Source organism: Pelodiscus sinensis, chromosome 6 (assembly GCF_049634645.1).
Source record: "Pelodiscus sinensis isolate JC-2024 chromosome 6, ASM4963464v1, whole genome shotgun sequence".
NCBI classification, from domain to species: domain Eukaryota; kingdom Metazoa; phylum Chordata; order Testudines; family Trionychidae; genus Pelodiscus; species Pelodiscus sinensis.
This window is the reverse complement of record NC_134716.1, coordinates 34,195,475-34,218,999: the sequence shown is the minus strand read 5'-3', so window position 1 is coordinate 34,218,999 and position 23,525 is coordinate 34,195,475. Positions and strand designations below refer to the sequence as shown.

The following is a 23,525-nucleotide window of genomic DNA, read 5'->3' as shown; positions in this document are numbered from 1 at the left end:
TTCAGCCCATTAAGCACAAGGAGGGGAGAACATTGCTAGGGAATGATACATTTGGCCTTGGATATGTCATTAATTTCATGCTCAGGGTAAAACAAGTTTCTACTTTAAGGTTATATTGTGGAGCAGGCTCCTATTATTAGAAATAAACAATGTGAACCCTGTTCCCTAAAAAAAAAAAAACCCTCCAATGCACAAGAAAATATATGTGTAATAACCTAGAATCTAGATAATTGTTTGTTATACATCATTCCTCCTTTCTTATCCATAGGAATCGAGTTGTGTCTGGCAGCTAAACTGGTGTGGAGTTGACACTGCAGGTGGGAGTGGTGGAAGATACTAACAGCACAAAGGGTTTCTAAGAGGGCCTGGTAACGCTTCTCCCCTGCTGCCACTCTGTCACATTATAGAAGGATTAATTCTCTCCAGTTCCCAGAAAGAAATTACACAACTCAGTGTTTGGGGATGGAAGGATTTCATCCAACATGCAGTTGGCCAATGTATCATGAAAATGTGGGTGTTAAAATGCATATTTAATATCTGTATGTGTTATATTACAAGTGAGTCTAGGCCGCTAATTTTGAGTTTGTTACCATACGTGTATCTGATATGCAGATGTTTCAGGACACGTCTACACTTGGGAGTTATTTCAAAATAACCCCCCTTATTTCGAAATAATATGGTGAATCTCCAGACTACCAAACCTGTTATTTTGAAATAATGGGATTGTTATTTTGAAATAATAACTCTTGCTTGTGAAGAGGAATAAGCTTATTTTGAAATAGTTATTTTGGGAGTTATTATTTTGAAACAACTTATTTTAAAATAATGTGGTAGTGTAGATACAGCCTAAAGGTACTGTCTTAGGTAGCTGTTTGAAGTTGTATGAAAATAACCTGTTGTGAATATTTCTTCAGACAGTTCTTGTTCTCATAATTCCCTTCTCCTCTGAAAATTATTTGGGAAAATACTCTCCAGTATCATATTCCACATTTAATAACAGCATTTAACCAATGTGATCATCATTAAAGCAAGCAGCAACTAGATAGTGGACACACATACACACACACACTTTGCCATTGCAGAGAAGAAAAAAGAGGAATGGGGAAAGTCTCCTCTAACCTAACAGCTTCCTTGCATCAATTTCTTGAATCTACCATACCTATCTTTCTGTAATTTGTTTCCTGACCACCCAATCCAGATGAAGCCATACTTGTATGGAGACAGGGGCCCAGAGACTAACATGGAGCTTCTAGGCTTGGGTGAATGCCAGATGCTTGAAGGATGACCCAAGACTGCTGAGAGTCTATGGATTTCACAGTAGCCATGGGCATGCATGGCCACATTGTTTGCCCACTGCTTAGACAAGCAAATCTAGCCCCAATTGCATCATGTGCTGAAAATTCCTTAAGAGTTTGAAACTAACATTATAAATACGTGAATTCTGCAATCTTAAGGCTGCAGATTTTCCACTTACTGTTGGGTGGCTGAGTGAGAGAGTTGCTGATTTGCCCCCTAATTAAAAATAGCTTATATAAATATAATAGTCAATTCCTCTCTCACTCACACACACTCCTCACATCTCTCTTCTCTGCCCCCAACCACCATCAAAAACTACAACCTTGATAATAGGTTTTAATTTCTGTGCCATTGCTTTTGAAAAAATGGCTTTCAGAAGAATATTACATATATAAAGAATTGATGCAAGCGTTACCTAAATGTGGATCATCACTATTATCTTGTAACCAGATGGAAATTTAGCACATACAGCATATGCTTCCCCAAGGATATTTCCTTTGTTTTGGCCTCAGAGTTTCTGTGTTATACGGATTCTTTTTTCTGGGTGACAGCCACTCAAATATAATTCCCTGAGAGGAATCGGTGAGAAGAGTCTTCTAATCTTCAGGGATATAGCATCAAAGAAACATTTTTAAAAGCTGTTCTTGGTCAAAAACTATGACTGTTGCCTCAAAATGTTTTGTTCTTTCTCTGAACACGCACATTTTTATGAACAGTGAATGAGACACATATAATTTGTTAGGCCATTTTCTTGTCTGGGAATGCTGCTTACCTTATCTAAAAAACCAAGTATTTTTTGAGTTAATCTAGTGCTAGGGAAAAACAAACAGCCTGATATGGCACATGAACGCTGTGCATGAGTTTCTGCTATCCATCTGCACCAGAGCATCAGATAATCCTGACCTGCCATTATCTGACTTTTCCAATCATGAGTTTGTTCGGCAGAAACACTTCAGTATGCTTGTTTATTTATTGATGTTTCTTATGTTAAGGGATTTTCTGGTGAAAGCAAACAGGTACAATAGTCCAAATCACTACTCTCAATAAACTCTCTTTCACTCTAAGGATTTAAACCCAGAATTCTAAACGTCAAAGTGTAATTATTTAGCATCCTAGCCTTGCTTTTCTTTCTCCCACTTACCCATATTCTTCCTACTGTTTTTAATATTGAGCTCTAAATATAATTTAATAGAGAAAGCACAACTGGAGACTAATTTGTCAGTCATGACCAATGGCATCAATTCTCCTACACCGCTGTGTAAGTGTGAACTAACCACTGTAGTCTTGCTGAGAACCATTTACTGCTCACTGTGGCTTATACAGCTGAATTTTGTGTCCTGTGTTTTCCTCTTCTTCCTTTTTTCTTTTTAAGTTTAATTCACACTAAGTATGATTAAAAGACAAACAACTAAATGGCCTGGGTGTTATCTGACATTGTACCAGATACTGATTATTATAAAAGGAGGGGTTGAGAGCTTTGTTCCCTGCATTATACATTCATTTTATACCTTTAAGTTGCAGAGGGAAAGTTTATTTCAGTAAAGATTGTTTTCTCCCCCTCTGTATCAGAGACAGGGAGGGTGTAACTCTATGGGAGCTTAAAAGCTGGCTCCCACCTGCCGCTGTTCCCCTGCCCCCACTGCCTCTGATACAGAGGCAGCAGCATGAGGCAGGGCCTGCGTGTAATCATGATAGTTAGCCAATGAACCCAAACTCATCAGTTAATTATTTACATGTTTACACTTTCACGTCCCTAATAAATAAACACAGGCCTAAGAAATTATAAATGGTTTTAACATAGTCCAGCATTTCCTTGCAGCTTTGCTCCAGCAGAGCTGCATTAATCCTGCAGTTAAAACTGCTGCATTATCCTCTCTGACCCCACAGTTTGTAAAGAGAGTGGCATTTATTTTAACTCATTCTTTACTTCCCTACAGCCAGAAGGAACTCACGTTCGGATGACAACCATGTAGCTATAGGCAATGGTCCCAACTCCCACAAGGAAATAGGAAAGAGGCATCCTGAACTTCAGCCATCCAATTGTTCTCTGGTTGTTGTAGTAGCCATAGAAGAGCACAGAGTACTGTGCAAGGCCCTGAAAAGTAAATGGCACACAACATCTTAACTAATCTGTTATGTACATACCTACATGCACACATGAAACCTCATTAAACTTCACCAAAAGAGACTTCATCAAAGAGACATTCATTTCTACTCCTTCATGACATCGCCAGACATCATTTTGGTAAACCTGAGAGCTGGGGCATGACTATTCTATGAGAATTCAGAACAGCCCTGTTTTGGAACCTTTATAGAGGATCTGAAAAAAGATTTCATGTTGATTGTCAGATTCATAACCTATCAGGGACTTCACAGGTTACGCACGTCATCTAAAACATAGCAGCTGAAAAGTTTTTCATCCAGGTGGTTTTGTTGGAGTGGAAAGATTTAACAGAAAGTGGCTTTTCAACTAAACAAAATATATATAATATACAATATATTCCATGTTCTTAAAATTTCCCTCAAGTCTGGTATAAAATTACTGTCAAAGTCCTGGACAGTGGTGTTATGTGCTGATTAACAGTTGATACATTTTATTCAACACATGAATGTGTTTCATTGGATAATGAAATGGTACTTCTACCTTCAGTTTATAAAACAAATTGCTAGGTTGGTACTAAAAAAAACTGCATTTCTTTAAAAAATTCATATGAATGAAGTTTCTGTTGGCTTGGATTGTTTTCTCAAAAATAATTTCATGGGTAATTGCTGGAGTCTGAAAGTAATCCGGATAGTTGACTTAGTTTGGTCAATGACCATTTTGGTTAGAATAAGCATTTACCACTGTAGAAGAGCATTGCATTTAAAATCCTTTGATGAACAGCATTCCACCTGCAAAGTAGCAGCGAAGCTCCAAACAGGCACAATTAACTCAAGTCAAACACCAGAGTTCAGCATGCCAGTGCATAATTTACCAATATACTGGTGATGAATCTGATATGTTCTGATTATGAACTGACAGTGCTAATTCAGAGTGCATTAGTCCTCCTAAATTAAAATGTCCATTTACTTTCCTTCTGTTTAGCTGCTGGTATTTCTTAAAATCAATCCATTAATAGATTATAATGTCCATAGATTACTGTTTGTGTAATCACAAGCTATTCATTTGATTTATTGGAGCTTTTAAAATGTCTGAAATGTTGTTACGGTTTACAAAACCTCATTTGTAATTGTGGTAGAAGTGAAAATGAAATTTTAACATTTGGTAACTAGAGGAAATATTCACAGATTTCTTGGTTTGGTAATCAATGTATCTCATTATTTGTATTGGTATCAGAACATCCATAATTCTATGCCTACAGGAGAGACAGCATTAGGCATCTGATTCTAGGATAAAGAGAATATTATTATTCATTTGTATAGCACCAAAAGTGTGGAAGGAACATCTATATTAAATAGTTTGTGTTTAGCATCTGTACTTCTATTAAGAAATGGTGGTGTTTCATGTAAGAATTATTATGGTTGTAGATTGACTAATCTGTAGTTGTTCACAGATTCATATATTTCTGGATGACTGTCTAGATCACACTGTGTATTAAAATATCTTTAAAGTCAACAAACTCTGCTAAGTCAGTGTTGTCATAGGTGTTTTAATACCTCTAGATAAGGCCTGCACTGTGAATAATTAAGGATGTTGTTTCCGGGGCTTTGTCTACTGTATTTAATTGTGGTGTATGATCTATTTTTAGCTGATAAGCAGTAGCCATAAGTGTAGGGTCTACTACCTTCCCACAGCAAAACATAAAACAGATGACCATATTCTCTTTCTTTGAATACATGATTATAATGAGCATTGAGATTTTGATTGCTATGGCATAGGGTAATTGTCTGAATCGCAGAATACATAAATATAAAAAATTCAATTCCTGATTAAAAGACAAAAGGCAACCGCCATTTAGTAATTTGTGCAGGATGAAAATAGTCACATTACAAAGGATAATTGGGCCAGGCACAATTTGTCCCCTCATGTTTTGCAAGTTTTAGAGCCCTTTATTATTACTTTAGAAAGAAATGTTATTGGGAAATTATTGATACCAAAGGTGTTTGATTAAGTATACATATTAATGTATCATTTTATTTTGGACCTGAAAAATTATTTTGCCTCTAAAATAATCTCAACTGCATGGTACCTGCTCCCATCCCTGTCTGGAGAAAGGTTTTGTTGTCCTTTGGGAATGTTTTTTGGCCTTATACTTCCTTTGTCAAAGTTCTTTCTCCCCTACCCTCCTACCCCCCCTAGTGCTTGGGGTCCAAGTCTTTCACTATCTCATTGCTTTTATAGCCAACTATTTTTCTCTGTCTCCCTTTTGCTTCTTGTGCTACCTGTTACCTAGTAATCAAGCTAGTTTGCTAGTCTATCCCCTTCAGAGTTGCTAGGTCCTGTTTCTTTCTCAGTTACCAGTGGCCTCTCATCTCCAGCTACCATCTCTTTCCTCTCAAGTCTCCTAGTTTTCACCTTCTCCATACAATTGTATAAACCTCTCTCCCCTTCTTCTAGAATCCACTCTTCTTACAAGAGGCTCTATGTTGCTAAAGAGCTCCCTTTTCTCCTCCAGTGTCTCTCCTCTGCTGAATGTCTCTCTCAGTGTAAATAGCAATCACCACCTGATTCACTGCTGTGTCTCTTTCTATTGCCATTCAACTATTGTAACTCCTGACCATCCAAATATAAGGGAGTACAACTCAATTAATTACCGACATGTGTCAGTGATTGCAGACTACTATTCAGTTGCTCCTTGCCATGGGGCAGGATCTCCCCCTCACCCCCAAAAAAAGAACATGGACAACCTTTCATGGATCTAGAGAGGGGCCATCACCTTGTGACTAAGGAGACACAGTTTACCTGGCTAGTTATGGCTTTATATCCAGCACTGTGGAGAGAGATGAAGGTGTTACTTTAAATACTTTATTAAACTAAAAATTTTAAAAATTCACTGGGTTTCAGTAAGTCGGGTGGGGAGTATTGCATTAAAAGTCAGGAAGTCAGCCTACAGATCAATGTTTCTGTTCTGTTATTCTGCCTGTGTTCTGAGAGCTTAAAAATCCAACACTTCCTCCACAGGTGGCATGCTACCAGGCTGAAACTCTCTAAAGAAGTAAACGAGAGGGCCAGAGTTCATTCCAGGCACTTTACCAGGGGAAGAACCATGAGCTTCTGGGGTAAGGTCCCTATTAAGAATATCCACCTGGGGTTGGAGTGGCACAGGACGGGACCTCTCTAGGTAATCAGCACATGCTTGAAAATGGGCAGTGCTTGATGGGAGGAATGGCCAAGGGCTAAGCTAATTCAGTAAATCCCTATCACATCCTCTGTCCACATGGCTCCTAGGATGATCCAGAAATTCACAGCTGCTCCCAACTGGCAGAACTTCTTAGGCTGAGGGATGGAACATTGCCTGCAACCATCACTACCCTTCCCAGCATCAGCAGAGATGAGTCTGAACCAAGGAGATTTTAACACTTTCATCCCCTGAGTAATATTTAACACTGCCCCTATTGTTTGTAAGTATGGAGACAATGAACTCTTCTATCATGTTTGCCATGTCTGAGCTGTAAACTGTTCCAAGGAACCTGCCATATCTTTTACCATACCTATCATTGTGGAAATCCATAACAAGTGATTAAAGTTAAATGTATTCATAAATCTTTGAAGGATTGAGGCCTAAATGCCAAAGGGAGATTGGACAAAAGCTGCAGGCAAAATCACCTTTATCTAAATGCTGGTCCCATTAATCTGGAGAACACTTGTACAATTCCACCTTTTTTCATTTATGCAGAATCCTTTAAATGATTCCATCATTTGTGCTGCCTGACAGACAATGTGGATACTTTCATTACCTTTCATCCAAGGTACTGTTATCTGGATTCATTGTGACATGAAATTTGTCCTCAGCATGGTCATTTTAAATTTACTTTTGTAGACGTGCAATAACCACACTAGGTAGGCATGCCGTGTATGAAACGTGGTGAAAACATTGTTTCAATCTATAAAAAGTATTATACTGTATTTAGAAGTCTACCTTCTGACAGTTATTAGAGAAAGATCATTGCTTAAGGATATGATAAGCATCAAAGAAGCAACAAGGGATTCAGCCATTCTTCTCACTGCAGCTAAAATATTTGCAAATTTTAAAAACAGAATTTTGCTTCTAATTTATCCTTAAAAGAAACCCTGTAGTATAAGTTTTTGTCTTACTTGGAGTTTACATGGCAACAGTATGAAATCTAAATGCATATAATGACAAAGAGTCAAGTTTATTCATAGTCGAACTCTACTGAACAAATGAATTACACTAGAGACTAAACAAATCTACTCTCTTTTCTTCCCAAATTCCTCTCATTTTTTTTATTTCTAAAGACACAGTAATGCACATGGAATGTTCATATGTTCCATTTTAGATCAAGAAAACATCTATACCCAGAATTAATGGAAAAATTATTTGAACTGATTTCTCTCTGTTTGAATTACCTCCTGACATACTTCATTTAAAACTGCTGAATTTGAACTGTGAAGCACTAAACATTGAAATCAAAGCCTTATAGAGCCAAAAGAGTTGTATAATAAGCAATCTTGCAACAATGCACACTTACACTAAAGTCCCACAAAGTTGCAAAATTCATAGCACTTGCTTCTTCAGCTCTTGGGACAGTTTTTCTAGGCAATGTGCCGTACGGTTTCCCCATCAGTACCTGTAGCCAAAATATGATGAATGTAGATAACCACTCAAAATACCACCAACAACCAAAAAGCATAAAATGCAAATATGAACAATTGCACAGGAGATTCACTTTGGATTCTTCATAATTCTCTCCAGATACCAATTCACCTCTCCAAATTCTTTCTCTTCACAACTTTGAATAGTGATTGAGGCTATTTTTATTATGCCACACCCATTTTTATTAAGTGGCATTCTACTAAAAAATCAATGGAATATCAGGCTGCACCACTGATATGCAGCAGCAACAAAGAGGTTAACAAATATTCATTCGATCGGTGAGTTATTTCAATGATGCAAATTCACTTTGGTTGCATTAGTTCATAGAAAATATATTGGGTCATTACATGCATATAATTTTCAGATGATGACAACCAGAGTCTCTGTTGAGAGGTTTGCACATTCATGGAAGGTACTAGGCCAGTGAAGTTTCCAACCTGTTCCACTACAGTCACTGGGAGTTTCTCTTTTGACTTGTACACTAGACCAGGCAGGTGATCTTAAGGTACACCATCCCACCAGGCAAAATGCGTAGCTCGATTCAGCTTACCTTAAGCCAAACCACTGCAGCATTTACACTGCAGGAGGCCAATGGGAGGACATGCTCCCATCGGCTTCTCTTACTCCTCACAGAATGAGGAGTACAGGATGCCAGCGAGGGCTGCCCTCAGCATTTGATTTGGGGAGGGTTACACTAGATCCGCTAAATCAAATGCTAGAAGATTGACCTCCAGTGGGTCGATCTTCTCTGTCTTGTAGACATGCCGTAAATGTGGTGTAAATCCAAAGTAACCCTGTTAGTTTAAATTACTCTACTGAGGGGTGACTGGGTGCAGAAATTGGCCCATCAATTGGAAAAAATTTGGAAGATGTCATATCCTAAATAAATCTTCTGAGCTTGACATTATCTGATACACTCATTTACATGCACACACTGGACATAAGTGTAATCAGGAAGATATTCTCTGTGGCTGAAATTTAGGGGCCAGCCCAAGACCTATGTACTATTTACATTTGATTTAAATCCTATTTTGAGCCCTGCTTAAGTCTTATACTGAGCCTTTGCATAGGATAAATTCAACTCTGGTTGAATTCCACCTTATGCTGAGATGCTTTGCAGCACATCTAAAGATACATCTATACTCCGAGTTGGAGGTATAATTTCCAGCTTGAGCTACCACAGGCTAGCTCTAAGCAAGCCAGCTCTCTAACAATGAAGTGTAACTATGGCAACATGAGCAGAGGGAGGAACTAGCTTCCCTGAGTACAATCTCATTCAAGATGCTAGGTACAAATGTGGGGTGGCTAGCTATGCTTGTGCCATTGTGGCTAGACATTTTTAACTCTTGATCATTGCTGGCATGGGGTCTATTTCAAGCTCAAAGTGCAAATATTCTATTGGGGTGCAGCACAGAACTCACAGACCAGCGGATGGGGGCTAAGGTAGCTTTAAACCACCTTTGTGGTCTTCCTCCCCCCCAGTGCCCAGCATGAAGATGCCCCTCACATAACTTAGACAGACTTTCCAGGGTGAGCTGGAACTCCACCTGGAATATCCCCATCATGACAGGATGTAGCCCTGACTCCCACACCTGTCTCACACTTAGTTCTGCTGTGGCATCCCTGCCTCACTTGCCCCTGTGGTGCTATCACTGTTAAGTGGTGCTAGGAAACTTTATGGCTCTCTTGTGCAGTGCCTGGGCCAGGAATACATCCCAGAGCAAAACCACAGCTTTTAGGACCATTTTACACGATCCTGTCTCTTTTCCATGGCTTAAAAGTGTTGGCGCATTTGTAGAGATCTCCCCGTAAGTGTTTTAGTCACAAAGGTAAAAGTTTAAACAACTTTCCTCAGTAATATTTTATGTGCCTATAGAAATAAGAAACTCAATTTAAGAAAATCCCACATCACCCATTCTTACCTCAGGCACCATTACAAGGCCAAATGTCAATCCAAAGAGAATCATATTTATTCCATACATCCAGCGCAAGAATATGAAATAGGAAGCTACTGAAGAGCCAAAATGACCTATGAGAACATTTGAAGTGATAAAAAGAGATCAGTTAATCTACTTGTCTTCCTACTTTGAGACAAGGATTACTTGAGCATTTTTGTGAGTGCTTACAATGCAAAAAAAATCAGATTTTTCTTCATTCTATGTTAATTTGTGTAATTTTATCATTTAGTAATTGTTCAGTTTTGCAGCCTGCCATTCATTTAATTGACATGATATAAAAAAGAGAAGTCAAGACATCATTTACCAAAGATTATATGTTTATACTGAAGAAATAAAAGTAACATGACACTAACACAATAGAATAAAACTTCAAATGATTTCCCTTGGCCACATTCTCAAAGGTATTTGGTTGCATAAGGATGTAGATAGATGCCTCATCTGATTAGGACCTTTTGAAAATCACACAAGGCACCTAACTCCCACTGAAATCAGCAAAACATCTTTGAAATCCTGGTCTCTAGAGCTTATCAATGTCTTTCTGCATATGCTTTGTTTCTGGGCTACTCTCCAGGGAGAAAGAAAAGTGTTGCTGGAAAGACAACTTGTGGAATTGAAAAAAACCACTCACATACTGTTCCCCAGAAGTGGTCCAAAATACTAGAATTTGCAGTGGTGATACTGTGATTGTGTAGAGTACAATGGTATTTTTATGCTAAATCACTAACAGATTGCTGTCTGTCACAACACCAGATGCAGAATACCTAGAAAACCAGGAGCATACAGATACTCAGTGCAAAAGATTTTTCACGCAACAGACTGATTAGTCTATACTTCACCAATATAAAAGTTACAGCAATGATGACAAGAAATGGTTTAAGATTCAGGTTTAGGGAAACAAGTGTATACTGTGCAAAGGATTACTAGTGTAAACAGGAAAGGCTTAGGAATAAGAATGGCACCTTGAACAGAGGGGCAGAGTATTAATTGAGTTCTGCCAGTTAATATCTTTTAGCGAATATACCCTGTGCCCGAGTATACCCCACACCCGAATATAACCTGTGGTTTTTGCAGTTTGAGTAAAAAAAATCTTGTATACCCCACGCACAAGTATAACCCTCAGGGTATACAAGACTTTTTTTCAAACTGTGCAGGGGAGGGGAGACTTCTATGGGTCGGGGGGGGGGGGGGAGTTAGCCACCCTCTGGTTGGGGGAGCACTCACCCCGCCTGGTTCCTGTGTAGCCGTACAACCTCCGGTCGGGGGAATGAGAGTGCTCCCCTGCCCCTTCCTGCAGCTGCGCAGCCGCCAGCCTCTGAGAGGGGGAGCACTCATCCCCCGGTTCCTGCGCAGCCACAGGAAGGGGCAGGGGGAGCACTCCGGCGCAGGGACCGGGAGATGAACGCTCCCCCTCCCAGAGGCTGGCAACTGTGCAGCGGGAGAAGGGACAGAGGATCGCTCACCACCAGGTCAGTAAAAGAAATTTTGTACACCCCACACCCGAGTATACTCTGAAGGGGGGGGGTGCAGGGTTTGTAAAAATGAATATAACCCGCGGATTATATTCGCTAAAATACGGTAGTTCTATTTTGACTAATTGTGTTCAATTTTGAACATAAGCATTATGGGGCAGGAATTGTGTCTCTCTATGCACAGTTCCTAGTTATTACTACTACTATATTACTACTAATAAACATAAAATAGCAGTTTAGGTTCTGGTTTGGCATGCCCAAGTGAAGAAACCTCCTGTTGCAATCAAGACTGTTATAATTAAATGAAGATTCAAAGAGAATTTATTCTCTTTTATTTTATTTATGTTGTTCTAATGTTGTGTCTGCTGTAAATGAAAACACTGGCCACATGATCTTTTTTATTTTTGGCTAAAGTGGCTCCTGTTGGTTTGGGGGTATGTAAACCTTTATTCTGTCTGACGATTTCATACACTATTTTGTTACTATGTTACCTATTTTCTCTGTTAATGGCCCTTTTGGCAAAACATCAGTTAAGATTACCCCAGTTAATTCTTACCCCTTGTACCCCAGTTAATTCTAACACTGACCTGTTGTTATTCATGAAAACGGTCAGTAGCTGGGATTGAATTAAGGAGATGAGATTCATCCAAAGTCTTTGTTGAAGATGAGCTGAAATTCCTATCCTGTTTATGTAGATGTGGAGCTTTCATGCTATCATTTGTAATTGGCACTGCCTGTACAGGACATTGAACTTTTCAGTTCCTAGAAGAGGAAGGCTTTATACTTTCTAATGTTATTTCCTAGATGCTTCCAATAGTAGCACCATTTAAGTAGACAACTATAACAAGACAAAGGGACAGGTTTTGTCTCTGACCTACTCTCGACCACAAAATAGCCAGCAATCTTCCTTTAATGGCTCTCTCATATAGGAGAGTGCTCAGCTCCTATGCCATCCTGTCAGTACCCCAGCACATGGCTGCATATCTGGGGGAGGAGGATCAGCCCTAGGAGTCTCTAGCTGTTCTTAATTCCTGGCCCACATAAAGGACCTTAAATTGCACATCAGCTGATTGCCAGATGTTGTAATGAGCAGATGTTGGGATTAGACAAGCACTTGGTGACCCCAGGATGGATGGACAGGCATAAAGGTGTCTTAAAAGTAACTTCATGTCCAGCCCTCTTCTGTGCTAGATGGGGGACGGAAAGTTCTGAAAATCTGACTGAGTCATTTCATCTTTGAATTATATGGTTTGCTTTGATGATCTTCTGGGTTTCAAATTTCAACTTCATTGTTTGATATGGGTTAGATCAGGGCTACTCAACTTTGGAAGCCCTGGGGGCCACAATGATACTCACAGCACATGCCGAGGGCTGCAACTTAAGTGTGGTTGCATATACATGCAAATATATGCAAATAGCTTCTTTCACACTGACATGAATACATGAATAAGAACATAAGAATGGCCATACTGGGTCAGACCAAAGGTCCATTCAGCCCAGTACCCTGTCTGACAACAGTGGCCAATGCCAGGTGTTCCAGAGGGAGTGAATCAAACCGGTAATGATCAAGCGATCTCTCTCCTGCCATCCATCTCCACCCTCTGACAAACAGAGGCTGGGGACACCATTCCTTACCCATACCCATAAATAGCCATTTATGGACTTAACCTCCATGAATTTATCTAGTTCTCTTTTAAACCCTGTTATAATCTTTTAATACAAAGATTAAAGACTACATAACACACCAGCCCCATTTAAGTCAGTTCTGCTGATATTAATAAAATGCAATATTTACCCCATTTCCAACCAAATGACAGCACTTTTAATGATCAATGACAGTCCAGGAATTTAACTACTAAAATGCATATCAACAGAAGACCATTATATGGACTACTATTTTTTTTGGCTTCCACTCGGGGGTCACAAATAAACGGGCTGCAGACTACATGCGGCCCATGGGCCACATGTTGAGTAGCCCTGGGTTAGATAGTCATGCATACAGTCCATGCAAACTTGTACTGTAAAAACATATACATTTGCAGTAACCACTCTAGTTAATGTTGCAGAATAGTTTTCTCTTAGGTTGACATAGGTCATGCTTGGTCTCTGTCCAAACTTGTTTTGTTTTGTTTTTTTAATAAAGAGAAATTTCACAATCCTACTTCTTGAGGGGCATTATAAAGGTAACATTTAAGCTGTGGTAATCTCAGTATCGAGGCATTTTTAAGCTCAGGAAAAGAGAAAAGCTTATTTCATTACAGGAGAGAACTGTACACTGGAAACACTTTGTCAATTAATGATCCTAGTCTATTTTTACATACTTAGTCTACTTACTTTAAGCAGACATGAGTTTTAATGGCAAAACAACTTATTTACCAAATATAACTGAAGGATCACTCACATGGGTTCTCAGAATGAATTCTATTCTGTTACCAGCCCGCCAAAAGAACCACTTGTCTCCAGCTGCTCAATTTAAATTAACTACATTTATTCAACAGCTTCTTCTGTGTACTAAATTACATCCCAGTGATTGCATGAACTGCTTTGTCCTTTGTTGATCACGATGCCATGTGTTTCAAGTTATTATGTGGTGAGTTGCCCTTTCTTTTTGGCTGAGTATCGCCTTGCCTAGGAATGCTTTGCAACACAAAATATAAATCACCTAAAACAGTGGGCCATTTCCCTGGTCATGGCCACCCTGACACTGCATGTTCCAAAGCCACTATCAGCAAAGCTATCTTGCACTATTATTAGGACTGATTGGTGGCTGAAGCTCCCACTCAATTCCCTGTGATGTTAAGCCAAGTTTGTTTCAAGGGGGATTTGCTGGTGACTTAACTCATTATTGGAAGACATCTCTCCCTATAAAACATAAAGCTTACTTTATTATAAGAAGATTCTCAAATTTTGCCACAACAGTAATCACAAGTCCTTTCCGCTTTTATATACATATTCTGATACCTGTGGTCACATTCTCTTTTTCGTCTTTATTTTGTATGTTGTGATTTGAGAGCTGTTAAATTAATAGCATATTATATGCAAGCAACAAAGCCAACCTATGAGCTCTATGCCAAGAGCACTTTTCCAGAGCTAATTTCAATACTGGGTAATAAAAAGGTTTAAACTTAGCAGTGGCATCTATTCTGGGCATTATTACCATAAAGACTTTAAAGGATATGTTTGATTATTAGCTGTTAATGCCTTTTCAAGCTAAATACATTTTTCACAAAAGAAGATTTAGTGGCAGAGAGGGTACACTTATAAAATATAGGCATTATACAATGACCTTTAAAAGTATTTTTAGATAGTATGTGTTTCATGATCTCCATTTGGTGAATGGGCCTCGTGACTAAGCACATAGTTCCCAGAAAGACCCATACCAAGGGTAGCTCACAATGAAACTGCCATTTGGAAGTAATGGGCATTTTACAGTTGATGTAAAACTCAAGTATAAATAAAACTCTAGTATTTATCTTTTAAAAATCGTAGAAGATGGGAGAGATTGCAGAAAACTGGGAAAAGGCAAATCTAGTGCCAATCAAGAAAAAGGGGTAGAAGGACAACCTGGGAAATCACAGACCAGTTTAACTTCAGTACCAGGAAAGATAATGGAGCAAATAATCAAGCAATCAGTTTGCTGTGATGTAATGAGGTGATAAGTAACAGTATGGATTTCTCAAGAACAAATCATGCCAAACCAAGCTAATACTGTAGCTTTCTTTGACAGGGCAATGAGCCTTGTCAATAAGGGCAGTAGGTACATCTTGATTATAGTAAGGTTTTTGGTACCATCTCACATGACTTTCTCATAAGCAAACCTAGGGAAGTACAACCTAAATGGAGCTAATATCAGGTGCATAACAGGCTGGAAAATCATTCCGCGAGAGCATTCTCAGTCAAGCTGTAAGAGCAAATCAGGAGGAATCCCTGAGTGACCAGTTCTGGGTCTAATTCTGTTCAATATCTTCATCAATAATCTAAATAGTGGCATTGTGGGTACACTAATAAAGTTTGAGGATGATACCAAGCTAGGAGGGGTTGTAAGTGCTTTGGAGGTTAGGAATATGTTTCAAAATGATCTCAACAAACTGGAGAAATGGTTTGACGCTATTTTGAAATAACTGCCTGCTGTGTAGACACGGACTAAGGTGTTTCGGAATAACGCTAGTTATTTCAAAATAATGTTGCAATATAGACGTACCCAAATTGTCCTTGAAAATAAGAGATGTGCAATGCAGTCAAAATGATAGCAGTAATCATTTGAGCTACCTGAAAAAATAACTTGTTTCTACATACACCAGCACAGTAATGTACATCTGCTGATGTTCTTGAAGGAACAATTTGTATGTGTCTAGTGGTACTCAAAAGTGCCAAATTGAGAGCCATGAACACAGAAGTCTATTTTTCCCCACAAAACAGACGCAACAAACATACTAAAGTGACTTAATCCTGACTGCAGAGACCTTTCTAAGGGTCACAGGAGTGTTTAGTCTTCATATACAATCAGTACATTGAGTACATTGCCTTTTGCTTTGGCTGGTGTGCTTCTTTGTCCCATCTTCTTTGTCCCATTTCAAAGATCAAAGCATGTTAACAAACTGTTAATGCAGGATCCATGTGGATTTTAGTCTGGGACAGGCTAGTGTGAGAGAGATTCACACTCCAGCTTGCTAGAAGCTACATGTTTGTGTGGACTAGCTTTACTATGAAGCTTGTTTCATTAACCATAATCTCTTGGGGTATGTCTACACTACCCCGCTAGTTCGAACTAGCGGGGTAATGTATGCATACCGCACTTGCTAATGAAGCCCGGGATTTGAATTTCCCGGGCTTCATTAGCATAAGCGGGGAGCCGCCATTTTTAAATCCCCGCTGCTTCGAACCCCATGCAGCGCGGCTACACGGGGCTCGAACTAGGTAGTTCGGACTAGGGTGCCTATTCCGAACTACCGGTACACCTCGTTTCACGAGGAGTAACGGTAGTTCGGAATAGGAACCTAGTCCGAACTACCTAGTTCAAGCCCCGTGTAGCCGCGCTGCACGGGGTTCGAAGCAGCGGGGATTTAAAAATGGCGGCTCCCCGCTTATGCTAATGAAGCCCGGGAAATTCAAATCCCGGGCTTCATTAGCAAGTGCGGTATGCATACATTACCCCGCTAGTTCGAACTAGCGGGGTAGTGTAGACATACCCTTGTTCAGAATGTGGCTTTATCCTCTATTGTTACTCCTAGGAGGAGTGAGAGTGCTCTAGCATGATGAAGAGATCGTCTTGGGATAACTGATCATTAAGAAGGTGGATCCATCTTCCTTTCTAAGGAGTAGAACATTTGGAAAGCTATTTTTAAAAACCAGTGAGGATGTTCTTGGAATCAGAGATGCCTCTGGGATGTATACCTGCTGCTCAGTGAAAACTGTATTGTTTTCCACAAATACTTACTTTCAATCTCTTTGATTTTCATTTCCCATGGTATGCAGGCTGTTTTAAAATTCTCAAAGTCTCGTTGAAATTTCATCCATTTCTGTAAAGTATCACAAAGAAAAAGAGGCAGCATTTTTAAGGTTCTCAGATGCATTCTTAGTCATTCCTCTGTTATTCAACATAGAACTGAATTAATCATTTGTAACAAACCCTTAATTTGCTATATATTGCGCTGTCATGAGTGGAAGGGGGACTAGCCTTTTCTGGGCATTCTAGCCATTCAGTTAACTTAATTGCCTGTAAGTGTTAAAACTATAGACAGTGGGTCCTAGAGAGTTTCCAGGAATGCTAAGGAAGCAGGAAATAAGTTGGCAGAAGCCAGGAGAGCCAATAAAAACAGTGTGTGGGTTTTTAATTGGAAGCAGCGACCTTCTTGTTCCAGTTTTTGGGTGCATCTACATAGCACCCTAAACTTGAAATAAGATACACAATTTGCACTACACAATAAATTTTACTTCAAATCTATTTCAAAATAGCTTATTTTGAAATTTGGCACATCTACACAGTGCCAAATTTCAAAATAACATGCTATTTTGAGCCACCCCTTAACCCTCATGCAACAAAGTTTACCGGGATGGTGAAATAGCACACTCATTATTTCAAAAAACATTTTGAAATAACGGGTGGCTTGTGTAGACGTACCCTCTGTGTGACCAGAGGAGAGCTGGGAGACATGAACTGAGCCAGGGAACAGGTCATGGAGTATCCAGTGGCATCCATGCATAGGAAGGACTGAACCTTGAAACATCAGATATTGGAGTAGAACAGGGGACGTTTCATCAGATGCTTATTTTCTTTATTTTGGAGTTTGCTGGACTTCTCTGTGCAAAGCTTATGTAACTACCCCCTTACACTGTAACTTTCCAAACTGAATCATAGGGAAGCAATTCTCTATGTTCTATTTTTCAGTTGCTCTGTAACACCTAGCAAGCAAGTACTACTTTACCAAGCATGTTTTCCTTGTTTTGTTAATAAAAATCACCTTGTTAAGACCATGGTGTTATTCCTGTGTGCTAGAAGGGAGGAGGTTCTGTGTGCACATGCAAGGTGAGCTATTTAAAAAAAATTACAGTTTTCTTAAATTCTCTCCAGGAGGAGCATTAAAGAGCTGAAGGGTACCCCACTGGAAGAAATTACCAAATGCATCTTCCAGGGTTCTCAAACGGGTTTTTCCATTCAGGTCGTGACAGCGATACCAATCCAAGGTTAGGGAATCTGTGACCTTGGGGAGTTTTTAAAGAGAGGCCTTAGTGCCAGGGTGTTTTCAAGTCTTTTGTGGGCCTCCATATTCAGCACTTGAAGTGCCAGAGTGGAGAACAGCCTTGACATGCCCTCTTCTCTCTCTCTGCAATGTCTGAGCAGATTGTGATTTTTCTTCACTATTATGATTCTATGATTATCTGAGTTGAAATCTGCTTCTGATCATTTAACATACTTTATTCCAAATCTGAAATTCAAACTGTACTTCTTAGTTGTAGTTGGTACTGTCTCTGACCCACAACTGGAAGAATGTAATTATTATAATCAGGCTTTCCAGGAATATTTCGGAATGTCAAAATAGAAAATTTGTTGTGGGTTTTTTGATGAACATTAATGCTAGTGAAATGTGGTTGCGCAAATGTCTACAGAAACTGAAGCCAAATTGATAGCGACCATGGTTGAAGCAATATTTGTTTTAAAACTTAAAAAAATATTTGCACTGATTTTTTTTTTCAGCATTCTCTCAGCTCTGATGCAAAGAGACAATGCGTCCAAGCACTATATGAAGGAGCAGGGAACAGTTCCAGTTTAATACGTAAGCTGCAGGTTTGCCATATGCAATGAGTTTTTCTGCTGCAATGGGGAAAGCAAAACATTCTGAATCTTCTCAAGGAGCATGATTTTCATCAGCTTTCTTTATTTTAGGCCTAACCCATAATCCATTTTTTAATCTCCCCAGGATGGAACTCTTGATGGAACAAATTGGGAGTGTCTTGAAGATAGATCAGAAACAGCAGGTAGAGGTTTGATTAACATTTGCTTTGGGACAATGGGAGATTAAAATTCACGTGAAGAATGGGGTGGAATTTGTTAAGGTATGGTGAGTGGTAATCTATAATAGTCTATTGTTTTTGCCATGTACAAAATGGATTAAATAAAATCTTTACCTTTGTCATCATCACTTTGTATGCGTAAAACTTTTTCCCTTTTCCTTTTCCAAGGGCACCTTCAAATTTTTCTACAAAAAGCTGGGCTTCCCTGAGAAATAAGGACCAAGAGACATACATATAATATTATTGTAAAACCAGGAATTCCTGCCACTTAAACTTTTAAAAGGATGTCCTATAACTCTTCATTGGATGCTTATATATCACTGTTCTCTTAATGATACTCTTATACTTCGCATTTTCTGGAAAATTTATCACAGTTAGTGCAACCAGAGGAAAACAAGTTGAGTCATCTAGTCTGCTGAGCCAACTGCATTTTCCAGAATTGATCCTTACTTAATTCCTGCTAATGTTAGCTAGCCTATTCTTGAATATCTGTAGTCACAGTGTCTTGTTCTGTAATCTAGCCTATTCCCCAGTAGTGCTGCTTCTTAAGAAATATTTCTGTTTCTTCAGGCATTGGTCCTAATCTGTTCATCCACTGGAACACTATGAATTATTCTTCATTTTAATTGTTACCTTGAACATTTTTATAGACTGTAATCAGGGTTCCCTTGTGTCAGTTCTCTTCTAGACTATATATAGTCCACACATGTCTTATTTTATTGTACCACCCTGAATCAATTTTTCATAATTATGGTTTCAATTGGCTCCAGAAGATGGGAGTTTTGACTGACAAAATTATTAAAGTATTCCCTAGTGAGACAGCTAGGAGATAAGAATGAAAAGGAGAAAAGAGCGTTCCTTTCACATATTTATAAGATATAGTATAATGTCCGCATATTAAAATGGTGATCAGGTGACACCAGTCATTTTACTCATCATCTTCACCCCCATTTTATTCTCGTTTGTGAGCATGAACTCTAAGACATACAAAGGCAAGTACTTTTACTGAAGAGAAGTGGCTGCTTTAACTACTGAATGACCAGGTCTAAAGTCTACTATATATTTCAGAGAGTTTATCTGTCTGAGTGTCTGGGGGCTCATCAAGACTACGAAAGAGCTTTTGAAAGTGAAAGTAGTTTGGACACGGCTTTTCTGGCAAGCCCCGTCATTTTTCGAAAAGTCTCGTAAACCTCATTTTTCAACACTCTAGCATAGTCTAGATGAGCCCTGGCTGTTCAGAACTTCCACCTAAATGGTAAGAGCTAGGACCACCATATTTAGTATGCAGCTTTCTCTTATCATGACTTAAAACAAGGTGAGGGTTTGGTTGTGCCAGGACAATAGAATGTGCCTGGAATGTGATTGTTTCTCATAAAATGGGCAGAGAGGGTTCTGCTAGCAGGGACAGTTATACTGCAGAATGATCACAGCAGGGAGCAAGGGGACAGATGAGGATGAGGATAGCTATAACCCTATTGGGGAAGCAGAAGGCAGGGAAATTTGTCTGTTTATGCTTCCGTCTGTATCTCGGTCTGTCCCCCAGCTGAAAGACAGGCATTCCTCCCCAAACTGTGCCTGCTGCAGCTGCAGTAGCTATGGACAGGCACTTTTCCCCTGGCCCCAAGGTGCTGCAGTGAAAGAGGGCTGGGGTTGTCCTCTCTCCCTGGAGCATCCTGCATACTAAACTCCTCATCACCAGCCCCACCCCAGATCAATGATTTAAATGAAGAAAAATAAAAAGGATCCGAACAACACTTGGGTAAATCCTCTAGTACTATATAAAAGAAAATAGACTTCGTAAAATCAAATGTTTTCACAGTCCCATCAAAAATATTATATTGATGGTAGTCAGCAAATCTGACTGTATAGGTATTTGGTGACTAAAGAAATGCTAGTTATTTATTGTGGTGCAGTTATTTTCTGGAAGCTGTGCAAACAGGTTAATTGCCTGAGTCCCTCTGACTGGAGTTATTAACAATAGATCTGCTACCCACAGGTTTAATACACATGGAAACAAAAACATTGCAATGTGTCAAAACATCACAAAAGCTGCAGGTGATGTTTATATAAGAAGAAGAAGAAGAAGAAGATTAGCTAGCTCAGCATTGCCACATAAACCAAAGCTAATCTCTCTTATTATGAAAAATATTGTGGGAATTTAATGACAAGTGTTCAGAAGTAGCCCCTTTGTTCAATTAAGAAGGAAGAGTGTCACCTAATGAATCACTATCAAGACATTTACTGTGGCATTAGTTGATTTGTGGAGACTTTATATCCAAACACGAGACCCAGATTGTGAAAGGACTGAAGAAACTACCGACTTTATTTGACTGTTCCAGTCTTCAACATTAACACTTACAATTCTCAAAGTGAAACAAGAGGAGAGTAGAGAATCAGAAGGATAATAGTCAAACAAAAGACTGACACAGCATCACTAGGGTGAAAACATTTTCTCCCTAGTATACGTTAGATCTTCCTACATACATAGCTGAGCACAGAAATTCTCCAGAAATCCTCTTTTCTGTTATAAAATGAGCATGAGTTTAGCTAAGCCCAAACAAAGAAACTATTTTCCACTGGCAAATTTTATAAACACGTGTATTCTTAGATAACTAATTCAATGCTTCAGTTAAATCCAAGGATGCAAACTGGAAACGTTTGATTATAATGCTAAGAATGTTATATTAAATGTCTTTTATGTGTTCTCCTCTGCATTAGAATATAGTATGTCATTCCTCTCTAAGTGCTAGATTCTTTGGCTAGGACGAGGGAGTGGCAGGTTATTTCTTTCTGCAAGATGGATGCAGATTTCTAGTTCAAACTAAATTCTTGCCCTTTAGATGTAGTGATCCAGGTTTCCTGGACTACTGCTGGAGTGTTCCCATGACTTCCCCCAATAAAGCTCTCCTTCCCCCTCTCTCTTTCATTTAGCCCCTCCCTCCTTTATTATTATCTGTTAGGCCATATCTTTTCAGCTGTCTAACAAGGCCACTGGTGGTTCCTTGTATATGTTATGAAAATCCCTTATCTGCAGGACAGTATTTAATTTCTCTGTATTTTAAGGGCTTAACTTTACTAAACACATTGGGTCATACTTATCCACTTAGGCAGATATTCTGTTTTAAATAGAAGGGGACCCTTTACTTTACCCGGGGTTAACTGTATATTTAATGCTGAGCTATTTGCCTGTCAGAATCTAAATACCTTTGCACTCACCATTCCTGTTAAAGAACCACTCAGAAGCCTCTCCCACATCCCACAGCAAACAAAAGCAAATATAGATTACATGGTATTGGTTGGTAAATGGAACAAGCTCTACACTATCCAGCATCTTGTATCAGAATGAAAGCACTTGAAATCTCAAAAGTTACACTAGATATTTTACATACGTACCTTCTTCTGGAGTAGGTGGTGCAGGTTGGCTTAGAACTGACTTTTAAAGAGCATTTTTGTACACTCATTACAGCTTTAGGAAGAGCCAATGAATAACATTCTTATGGGGAAACCCTGGCCCAGGAAAATATATGGAGAAGCCATTCTGGGCTCTGCTGCAATCCAGCTGCATTCAGGAATACTTGCATGCCTAATTTCAAGTCCCTATTTAATAGGTAGTTGCGTGCAAATCTCAGTAACAATTTAATTCCATGAAAAATTCCCATTAGAGTATTTAACAAGAGATATGACAAACAAATCTAGTGGTGGAGTAGAGCTTGAAAAGGGGCCTGTGGGCGATGGGGCAGGGAATATGTCTGCAGTAAAAATTCAAGGAAACGAATAATGAAAGCACATAAGCCCTATGTGATGCTGTAGCTATTAAATAGTTACTGAACAGTGCTTTCTCCTTGCTCCTGCTCAGACCTTCTCCCCCCAGAAACTCTCAGTGGCTTTGTACTGGGATACCCCAGTGAATTAAAATGGGTTACTTCTGATTTAGTTGCTGTGAGGGATTTCTAGTCCAGGGGGAAAACTAAGGAAATTCTCCCCCACTCCCTGCTAAACTTCCTGTGTCCTGGCTGGCTCTGAACATGCAACTATCAGGTTATATCCAGCCAACAAATGTATTTCCCTGTCTTCTACATGTTTGTACATGAGGCACCTTATTATTTCTAGGCATATTTTTGAAAAGCCCTTTGTCTCAGTCCCTACCTTTGAGAATAAGAACTTTATTTATTTGTACATCCCTGGAGAATCTTAAGAAGCCTCTTCACTTTATGCTAAGGAAAGTGAGATGGACAGGAAGATCAGTCCTGTCACTGCAACAATTTATTAAATCCCATCTGCTCATTTTCTGAGAAGCATCTTCAAAAATATTACGCACTATATGCTAAGTGATACAACCCCACTGATAGGAGGAATTGCCAAAAACAACACAGAAAAGTGAAAGTGAGCTTTGTAATCACTGGTGTCATGTTATAGGTAAATTATCAATAGTGTAAGACAGGCCCAAGGTGTACTCCTTTACCTAATTGTGAGAGCTTTTTTGGTTCAGAGAAAACTTATTAATCTAATTACCA

General features: G+C 39.2%; 1 protein-coding gene across 1 annotated transcript in view; it reads right to left on the bottom strand.

Annotated features, from left to right (window-relative positions):
* Positions 1–23,525, bottom strand: part of TMC1 (transmembrane channel like 1) — a 101,321-nt gene that overhangs the window by 34,740 nt on the left and 43,056 nt on the right. Inside the window, exons 5-9 of the mRNA XM_075932632.1 lie at positions 19,126–19,216; positions 16,937–17,018; positions 9,995–10,101; positions 7,948–8,046; positions 3,249–3,391 (exon numbers count right to left, since the gene is read on the bottom strand). Coding sequence (XP_075788747.1) covers positions 3,249–3,391; positions 7,948–8,046; positions 9,995–10,101; positions 16,937–17,018; positions 19,126–19,216 — 522 coding nt within the window. The remainder of the gene's footprint in view (positions 1–3,248; positions 3,392–7,947; positions 8,047–9,994; positions 10,102–16,936; positions 17,019–19,125; positions 19,217–23,525) is intronic.